General features: G+C 34.7%; 1 protein-coding gene across 2 annotated transcripts in view; it reads right to left on the reverse strand.

Annotated features, from left to right (window-relative positions):
- Positions 1 to 3,112: 3,112 nt before the first annotated feature.
- tle5 (TLE family member 5, transcriptional modulator) overlaps positions 3,113 to 10,987 on the reverse strand; it is a 37,616-nt gene continuing 29,741 nt past the window's right edge. The window contains exons 5-7 of one of the 2 annotated variants that reach the window (XM_073844648.1): positions 9,687 to 9,749; positions 9,298 to 9,372; positions 3,113 to 7,163 (exon numbers count right to left, since the gene is read on the reverse strand). In XM_073844648.1, the coding sequence (XP_073700749.1) occupies positions 6,936 to 7,163; positions 9,298 to 9,372; positions 9,687 to 9,749 (366 nt within the window). In that variant the 3' untranslated portion in view covers positions 3,113 to 6,935. Of the gene's footprint in view, positions 7,167 to 9,297; positions 9,373 to 9,686; positions 9,750 to 10,987 lie in introns of both variants that reach the window. The other variant, XM_073844647.1, reaches the window with a different exon arrangement.

Here is a 10,987-nt window from a genome sequence, read left to right on the forward strand (position 1 = left end):
AAAAGTATCATAAAAGTTGTTTCAACTAACTAACTAACTAACTAACTAATATTTAAATATGACAAAGGGCGATCAAGCACCTAAAATAAAAGTATAGCAGGATTGACATGCAACTTGATGTTTAAGGCCTAAAAAGGTAGTAAGGATATGTGACATGTGACATCAGTGGTTCAACTGTAATTTTATGAAGTTACAAGAATACTTTTTGTGCACAAAAAACAAAACAAAAAAATAACAAAAATAGACTTTATTTAACAATTTCTTCTCTTCCGTGTCAGTGTCCACTGCTGACGCAGGAGCCGGTGTTCTGATGTAGAGTGTCCATCTCTTGTAGTGCATGCTAATAATAGGTAATAGTAAATGTGTTCACTAATATAAAGTGTTACTATAATGTTAAATATGTACATGAATGTTTAAATATATTAAACATTTTTAAATAACACCTTTCGTTTGATTGTTCTTTGATTTGGGGGGTAAATGTAACCTGGACATGTAACCAGTCTCTGAGAGATTCACCCGTACCCTTGCAACTATTTTATATCGTGATCCATTTTAATCTTTAAAGCTGGCTTGATCTCATTCCGCTCTGTAAATTGATCACAACAGCTTTTAAGCATTAAACCATTGTGCTAAACGCGAGAAAGTGAAGCGAAATAAACAAAACCCTGCCTTTCTGACAGCCTTCTGACAGAAAATAGGGCACTTTCATATTTATTTAAGCGCTGGGCTCAGATCCAGAGAAATCCTGTGAGAGTTTGAGACAGAAAGAGAGCGAGAGAGAGAGAGAGAGAGAGAGAAAGAGAGAGAAAGAATGAGAGAGAGAGCTGCCAGGCGCTCTGTGGCTTACCAGCAGCAGCAAACACACAGACAAGGGCAGACTGTCATTCAAAAACCACAATCACGAGGGAGCGTGTGAGAGTGTGTACCAGAGAGACGCAGAAAAAACCCACAGATCACACTGTCACATTTAGATATGACTGAGACGCCGGCTTATGAAACTAAATCAGGTTGAGCATCTCCAGCACCCTGATTAAAACATCATGATGTCTGGATTGCACAAATAAACACGATGCCTAACAGGACGAATAACAATCCATCTGTTACTGTAAATGAAACTGTAGACTGACAAAAAACCAAAGACTGTCATTTTTCAATTAACATAATTCAGAGGGGATTTCATCAGAAGTGTTAAATGTCAAACATTTCACCTAGTGGATGTCACTTTAGTGAAACATCTGGTTAGCCACTGTGGAGTGTTTATCTCTCAATGATTCTGATCAGTGCTACAATGACTCTACTGGTAATTAACTCCTTATTTATGATGATGAAATTATGATATAAAACATTTAAGCTTGAGATGTGAAAAATATCTTGCCAAGTTTGTTGAATATGCTTTTCTGGAATGGAGAACAAATTTCACTTTATGTTTATTTTAGTGCTGGGTAACGATTGATGGTGATTAATCGCATCCAAAATAAAAGTTTTTGTGTACATAATATTTGTCTGTGTACAGTGTATATTTATTATGATTTATAAGTATATAAGTATATTTTTAAGAAAATGTTTATATATCAAATATTTATAGATAATACAAATTAAATGATTATAAATATATACACATGTAAATACAAGTAAATATTTTCAACATACTTTGTGTGTGTGTCTTCATACACATAATAAAAATAGAAAAAAAAATATTATTAATCAAATTTTATGACAACTTAATTTTGATTTGTTTGGCTTAAAATCCAACCTGACATTACGTACGGAATTTTGTACAAGTTTACAATAATTTAATGTGAAATAACCAAAACTTACGTACAAATTATTCATCAAAAAGACTGTTGGTAGATTCGAAAAAGAAAGAAAGAAAAGAAACAGCAGCTGTTTTTCCATTGCAGATTTGCGCAAAACTTTTGCAATTATTTTATAAATGTCGATAAAAAAAATGATGGCGAAATGACAGCATTTTCATTAATTGATGTTATGTGACTAAAATGCAATTTTTCCTTTTGTGATAAGCCATTGCGACAAATTTTGGTAGGTTTACATATATTTCAGCCACCATACTAGCCATTATTTTTCATCGAAGGAGACGTAAGCACATATCTTTAGCGAAGCAGTATAGAGAGACGCTTCTTTGATGCTTTTGCAAAATATTTCTTTTTCGAATTGCCTGAAAAACCACCTAATGTGAGCGTAGAAACGTTTTTGCGATATATAGTTTTTGTGAAAGCCGAGTTTCCATTGCCCTTCAAATTGCAAATTGAAAATGCACCTAATGGAAACACGTCAATTTCGCAAAAACTCCAATATTTAGCAAAAAAGTTTTTTTTTTCTCTACGCGCTGCTTTGCTAAAGATACACGTCTACATTTAAAAAAAAAATGTCTAGTGCGGTTGTTGTGATATACATAATTTAAGAAACATTGGTCATCATGGCTTATCGCGAGAGGAAAAATTAAGTTTTAGTCGCATAAGTAAGGAATAATTGACCACGGGTCTTGAAGAAAATGAGAAACATTTTTGACTTTTTTTCTCAGAATTGTGAGATATAAACTCACAATTGTACGTTTTAAAGTCAGAATTGCGAGATATAAACTTGCAGAAATAAAGTCGCAACTGCATGATGTAAACTCGTAATTGCGAGTTATAAAGTAATTATAAAGAGTTGTGAGTTTATATGACACAATTCTGAGAAAAAAGCTGAATTGGGAGATATAAACTCGAAATTGCGGAAAAAAAAAGTCAGAATTGTGAGATAAAAAGTCGCAATTACCTTTTTTATTATTTATTCAGTGGCTTAAACGGACTCCCTAAGTAAGGACTTTGAAATAACTTAAATCATGTGGCGAAGTGATATAGATATGTAATGCATACATATATATTTCACAATAGATTTTTATCGACATTTATAAAACAAAGTTTTTGCACAAATAGGAAACGCACCTATTGACATGCTTTTATTTGCCATATTTTTAATTCGTAATTACAATTTGCGCAATCAGAAGGGTAATAGAAATGCAGTTGTCAGTTGTCAGAAAACAAAATTTCTTCATACCTGCAATGTTAAACAAACAAACAACAAAATAAAAACACTGACATGGTCTACATTGATTTGATTGATTTTATTTGTAAGGCACCAGAAGCATTTCCTTACTGCAGAAATTTCCATTTATGTATAGTAAATGTTTATGTACTTTGTCTGTTTTAATATGGAATGAAGCTATTTTATAACACAATTATTTTTGCACTGTAGGTTGTACAATATACATAAAATCAGGAGTTGAAAAACAAACAAAAAGACTTTTATAGCACAGAATGCTTACAATGCTTTTAACAAATGGCAAAAGGCAAGCAATGAATTCTGGGAGGAGACGGCTGTCAGGGGTTTTAAGAAAGAAAGGATGGGGACGACAACCTGTTCTTAAGTGCCTCATGAGTTAAGAGTCCTCTAAAACACAGACGTATCATTCAAGACTGACACAAAAGCATCCATTTGCACATAAAGCTTTAGGTCTATGTATAACGTACACGTACAGTACACCTGCAGCCCACCTTTATAGCAAAAACACTTTGCATTTGGCTAGATCTGATTCTGAACTCTTAACGGTTACGCAGCGACCACTACACTTTTGTCCTTACTTTAAAAAGAAAAATGCCAACAGAGTAGATTCGAACATATGGATAAATCCTGGCACTTCTTTCATAAAAACACTGGCAGAATCAAACCAAAAACATTCTCCAAAAAAAAAAAAAAAAAAAAACATGAGCAGATTTGTTTTGAAAGCACTACGATATCATCAGGTGGCCTTTCATTGACATGTCTTCTGTTGGCACTGTTTAACTTTGACATTTAATTGAAAACAAAGCAGTGTCCCATTAAATCAAGTTAGAGAGCAGCTTCACTCCTGAATCCCCAATAGTTTAACTGTGCCTGCGTTATAGAGCAACATTTGGACAAACCAACTCTAAAGCATCCACACATCACAAGAACAGACCTAGTAGAAGAAAAAAAAAAGTGTGAAAACTCCTGGTTTGCATTTCCAGACTGTACCAAAATAAGAAAACCGAGAGGCTAAAGTGTGATGTGTACTTTGGCATGAAAATGCAACAATCTATGACTAGAATACTGCTATAGCTGCAAATCACTGCTTCAATACAAAACAAAACAAATCTTCTAGCTTTTTTTGATGCTTGTGACTGAATATACGTTAGATTGAATATTAATTTCTAGGCGGGTCAAAAGGAGCATATTTTATATGTTTGCAAAAACCAACACAGGACACTTAAAATAGACCAACTCCAAACTAAAGTGACCCTGAGGGTGTTAATGTGGACTTGCTGTGGACTTACTGCCCCCTTTTGGATGAATCACATACTACATAATCCAATATTGGGGACTCAAAAAAGGAATATTCAAAACTGCAATTCTTAGCTTTTACCTTAAGACCACTTAAGGTAACGTATTGTGCTAAGAATTTCTTTTCTCTTTGTTGGGAGGGATTGTTATAACTCATTCTTAAGATTTCACATACTTCCTGTTTCTGTAGTGCTATCAAAACAACGAATGAAAAATGTATAAAGAAGGTGCTTCTCATTTCTCAAATACCTTATTCTCACAACTTACCTTCTAAGCAAAACAACATGACTCTCACCATGTAGACAATCGACATTACTATAAAAACAGACTGGAAAATATCTTTTAAACAGCATTCCTTTTCACTTGGTGAGCAGGTTAGCTAGCATCTCAGAGGATTCGTCTAATATTCTCTGTCTAAGACAGCACAACAGCTTCCAAACACATTAGAAATCAGGCAAACAGGTAGATAGATCTACAGTACGTCGAAGGGCCTAGTACAAATGTTCTTTCTTCGTTTCAATACTATTCATCAAGTTTCATCAAACAGTTCAAAGGGATAGTTCACACCCAAAATGGAAATTCTGTCACCATTTACTCACCCTCATGTCCTTCCAAACCTGTGTGACTTACTTTCCTATGTGAAACACCAAAAGAGACATTTTGAGGAATGTCTAAGCTGCTTTTTTACAATGAAAGTAAGTAGTAACCACCGCTGTCAAGCTTAAAGAAGTTCACTTCCAGAACAAACATTTACAGATAATGTCAAAGATGTTCATGTCTTTCTTTTTTTTTGTTGAACAGAAATTATGTTTTTTGAGGAAAACCTTTAAGGATTATATTTTCATATAATTGACTTTTATGGTGCCCCTGAGTTTGAACTTCCAAAATGCAGTTTAAATGCAGCTTCAAAGGGCTCTAAACAATCCCAGCAGAGGAAGAAGGGTCTTATTTAGCGATTGGTTATTGTTTTTTAAAATTTGACAATTTATATACTTTTTCAACCTACCCTAACTGTCATGAACCAGAATAGTTCACGCAGAGCTTGACAAGATAAGCATTTGAGGCATTAGAGCCCATAGAAGCTGCATTTAAACAAAATTTGGGAAGTTCAAATTTTGGGGCACCATAGAAGTCCACTATATGGAGAGAAAACCTAAAATGTTTTTCTTAAGAAAACAATTTCTTTACGGCTAAAGTAAAAAAAAAAAAGACATCAACTGTACATTTTTGTTCTGGAAGTGAACTTCTCGTTTAAATCTCTTAAGTTTTTTTTTTTACACAAACAGCTTCAGAAACACTTGGAATATAGTACATGAGTCATACGGACTAGTTTTGTGATGCTTTTATGGTAATTTTTGTTCTTGACTGCTTTGGACCCCATTCATTTTCACTGTATGAAAATGAGCCTGTGAACATTCTTCAAAACGTTTCCTTTTGCATTTCACAGAGTCAAAAAGGTTTGGACTGACATGAAGATCATTTACTCACCTTAAGGTCATTCCAAACCTATATGTTTTCAACTTTCTTCTTTTCTATACAATGAAAGTGAATGGTGACCACAGCTATCAAGCAAAATTTCCAGCGAATAATGACTTCGATTTCTGTTTAAATGTCTGTTTCTCACACTAACAGTTTCAGAACATTTCGAATATAATGCATGCATCATGGACTAGTTTTTGATTATTTATTTGCTTTTTTTTTTCATTTATATGACTCATGTACTATATTCCAAAAGTTCTGAAGCCATTTGAGCAAGAAACATAAGAAATTTAAGTTATTTACTGGAAATTTTGGTCACGGTTCACTTTTATTGTATGGAAAGGAGCAGCAAGAACTTTCTTCAAAATATCTTCTTTTGTGTTCCACAGAAGAATGTAAGTCAAGTAGGTTTGGGATGACATAAAAATGAAACAAATCCTCGTTTTAACTTGAACTGTCCCTTTAAGGTAGGATAGATGCAACAGCCGTGCCTTCGAACAATAACACCGATCCTTTAAACTCTAAATGGATTATGCCGCGGCTAAGTTTTTAGATTCAAAGTTGCTTTTAGTCTCAGAGTTACTGCCTGGGGCCAAAGTGCTTTTGACTCAGTTATTGTAGATTGTAGCTTTAAAAGGTGAAAGATTTTAAGAGGAAGAGAGTGAGCGGGTGGGGGGTGGGTGGGGGGGGTGGAACAAAGAGGAATTATTACTGAAGGGTCGATGGTCCATTAACGGTCGCACCATTTTGTAGACCATTTCCACAACGAGCATAAGAAATATACAATATATATAGAGATATATACATACACGCAGGCAAGAAATAGTGTAAATAAAATCAAATCAAGCATCCGTAACACAATAAAAAGGTGGATTGGTATAAATACATATAGAGAGCTGGTGGAATGAACCAGAACGAATGACATTAGGCATGTGAACACAGTAGCAATTTAGAGGGAAGATAGAAAGATGGAAGGAGAGTGGAAAACGAAGGGAAGGAAAAGAAAAAGGTGAAAAAAAACAGGGGAACAAGTGCCTCTGCTCTACGTGGAGCTCTGGATGATGATTGGATAAAGGAACAGGTTTGGCGAGCAACTAGTCGGACTTGTCTCCGTCTTCCTCGCGGTGGCTGTCGGAAGTCTCGCGTGTGCTCTTATCCTCCTTGGCCAGCTGGGCCTGAGAGGCCAGGATGCTGGAGAGGGAGAAGAGGCCAGAGCTGGAGGTGACGGCGGGGAGACCGGCCGGTTGGCTGAGGCCGAGAGGGAGAGGGGTCATGGGCAACGCCAGACCCTGCAGCTGGGAGAGCTGGTGAGCCTGGAGCTGCTGCTACAGAATAGACAAAATACAGTGTTGTTACCTACATAAATGTAACTTTCTAAGTTTACTTTTAACTATACTATACCGCAGCTGTGTATAATCAGATTCCAAAAATAAAAAAGTAGATTAGACTACATTTTAAATCAGACTACAGTTACTTTTTTACGGACTACATGATTACATGTTATTTATACAATAGCAATAAATTATTCATAATCTGCTTATATAGACTCAGAAAGTCTTCTAGTTCTGTGGACATCCAAATAAAGATCAGTCATTGGTCAAACGGCGATACAGAATTTGACAACTGGATTTTCAAAAATCCTTTCTAGTGTTTCAATACTGAATTAACTACTAATGAATTCACAAACTTTTTTCCTCATCTGATCATCTTTTCACATAATATATGTGACCCTGAACCACAAAACCAGTTGTAAATAGCCAACAATACATTGTATAGGTCAAAATTATCAATTTTTCTTTTGCGTCAAAAATCATGAGGATATTAAGTAAAGATCATGTTTCATGAACATATTTTGTGAATTTTCTACTGTAAATATATCAAAATTTTATTTTTGATTAGTAATATGCATTGCTAAGAACTTCATTTGAACAACTTTAAAGGCGATTTTCTCAATATTTGGATTTTTTGGAACCCTCAGATTCCAGATTTTCAAATAGTTGCATCACGGCCAAATATGGTCCTATCCTAACAAACCATACATCAATAGAATGCTTATTTTTTCCGCTTTCAATGACTGGTTTTGTGGTCCAGGGTCACGTATATCTGACTGTATGACTGGTGGAACCACATCTGAATTGTTAATTAATTCATTAATGAATCAAATCTATAAACACATACATTCAATGAAGAAAAATACTTAAGAATTTGTCATGAGTAAATTAGTTATACAAGTATTAATTCAATTAACACTTCACAAAAATGATAGACTTATGTTTTCCAAAACATTTCTACTTCAAATAAATGCTGTTCCTTCTTTTCTAACGGCTACTTAAAAAAAAAATCAGCTTTGCCATCACCTAAATAAATTATTTGTAAAATATATTAAAATATAAAACAGTTCACTATATAACTGTCCACAAACATTTGAATTGCAGTGAATCTATTTGGCCTACGTTACATAGTGGAATAACTGGAATAAAATTTACTCTAATTATTTTTTATTAATACTAATAAATGCAATTTTTTTATTGAACACTTGTACTTTTTGAATTATATTGGTGCTATTTAATAAAAGCTTGATAAACCTTAATCCCTTACTTGTGATACCTGGACCACAAAACCAGTCGGAAGTAGTACGGATATATTGGTAGCAATACATTGTAAAAATTTGAATTTTTTCTTTTATGCCAAAAATCATTAGGATATTAAGTAAAGATCATGTTCCATGATTATTCTTTGTAAAATTCCTACCGTAAATATATCAAAACTTAATATTTGATTAGTAACATGCATTGCTAAGAACTTCATTTGGACAACTTTAAAGATTTTCTCAGATTCCAGATTTTCAAATAGTTCAACCAAATATTGTCCTGTCCAAACAATACATCAATATCCATACACCAATAGAAAGCTTATTTATTCAGCTTTCAAATGATGTATAAATCTCAATTTCAGAAAATTGTCCCTTATGACTGGTTTTGTGGTCCATGGTCACAACTGTGATAAACAATTACACTGAATGGCCTCTCATTACCTTATTTTATTGGTTATTTTACTTAATAAATTATTACATTTTATGTGTAATATCACTTGTTTACTTCATTTTGCATTTTCACTTGTACAAAGCAAAAGTTGTAGATGTTTTTGCAATATGAACATCTCAAGCCAATAAAGCTCAAATTAAAACTTAAATTTACAAGAGACCGAATAAACAAATTCAAAGCTATTTAAATGCGATAATTACCATTAAACAATCCCTACAGCAACAATGCACAAAAAAATCATTAATAATGCATTTCTTTATAGGCAATTAGACTGCTATAAACCAATTCAGATGCATTTCCATAAACATAGCCTACTGTATAAACCCACATGAGTCCCGCACACACACACACACACACACACACACACACACACACACACAGACACACACAGACTCACAGAAAGACAGTTTACCCGTATGATGGAGTTCATCTCTGGTGGGGTGACCTGTTTGGCTCTCTCTATCGCCCCCAGAACCTGCTGCTGGTGCTGAAAGACACACACACAAAATTCCATCACATCTTGTACAGCATGTTCCCACATTTACATAACAATCATTATGAGAACATAATCATGCATTTACACTATAAATATACCTGCCCTCCAACATAATGCACTGAACCCACAGATTTTCATTGTAAAATCCTTACATCCCTATTATATAAAGCCTGTTCAAATCAGTTATGTGTGCATAAATATGCAATATCATGAATATGATGACTAATCAGAGTAACTGAGCATTTAAGACAAGGTGTATTGCTATGAACTACGTGTTGAGGTAACGCTGCTATCTCTTTCTGTACCTCTTGAGACAGGTAAGGCAAGACTTGAGCACAGATCCCATTTAATCTCTTCACGATCTCTGCCTGCAGGGAGAAACACACACACACACACACACACACACACACACACACACACACACACACACACACACACACACACACACACACACACACACACACACACACACACACACACACACACACACACACACACACACACACACACACACACACACACACACACACACACACACACACACACACACACACACACACTTCTGTTGAGCAAATTCTTCCCTTAAAATCGTCACAAATCCCTACAGTTGCTCAGCTGGAAAAATATAAACAGTCCTTCTTGTCTAAGTGCATAATCGGACTACAAATAAAAATCGTACTACTCATAAAAAGAAAAAAACAAATAAATAAAAAAAAATAAACAAAAGAAAAATTGACATATTTAGTTAATATATGTAATATATTAAGCTAAAATATAAAAGGACAAAGATATGAATAGAAAGCTCATATAAGGAAAATGTGATTTTTCCGAGTCCTGAAAATGCCTGCGAGAGCTTAAGGGAAAAAAAAAATGGAGAGAAACATGCAGTGGGACAAAGAGAGAGGCAACAATAACCCTGTTTCAATAGCCTGCCATGCTGACACTTCATACAGCATGCAAGAGAGCGCGAGAGAGAAAGAGAAATGACTGCATACCAAACACTGGCATGCTTTATTCTTTGCATTCATGCCCTGTATTTCTGTCTCGCACACACTCTTCCGTGCCTGGCTGACTTTTTTAAAACATATTTCACCTGTGTCATATAAAGGGGCAGGGACTGATGAATAGTGTTCGTGAGACTGGCTGCAGCAGCGGCAATGGCGCATGCCTAGATTTCCACGTGCAGTCTGTCAGTCTAACTAACTGTCTGCCATATATAGATGACACTGTAGACATTACAAGGTTCTAAAGAGCAACACTTATTGGTGCATTGCTCATTTTGAGGGAAATGATGCCATTTCAAATCACTGAATCATTCAAATACTTACTTCTATGTTTATATATAAATCACACACATACATATGCATACATATATGTGACCCTGGACCACAAAACCAGTCATAAGTAGCACGGGTATATATTTGTAGCAATAGCCAACACCACATTGTATGAGTCAAAATGATTGATTTTTCTTTTATGCCAAAGATCATTAGGATATTAAGTAAAGACCATGTTTCAATAAGATATCTTGTAAATTTCCTACAGTAAATATATAAAAACGTGTAATATGCATTGCTAAGAACTTCATTTGGACATTTTCTCAATA

The sequence above is a fragment of the Garra rufa genome, chromosome 7 (assembly GCF_049309525.1).
Source record: "Garra rufa chromosome 7, GarRuf1.0, whole genome shotgun sequence".
Lineage (NCBI taxonomy): Eukaryota > Metazoa > Chordata > Actinopteri > Cypriniformes > Cyprinidae > Garra > Garra rufa.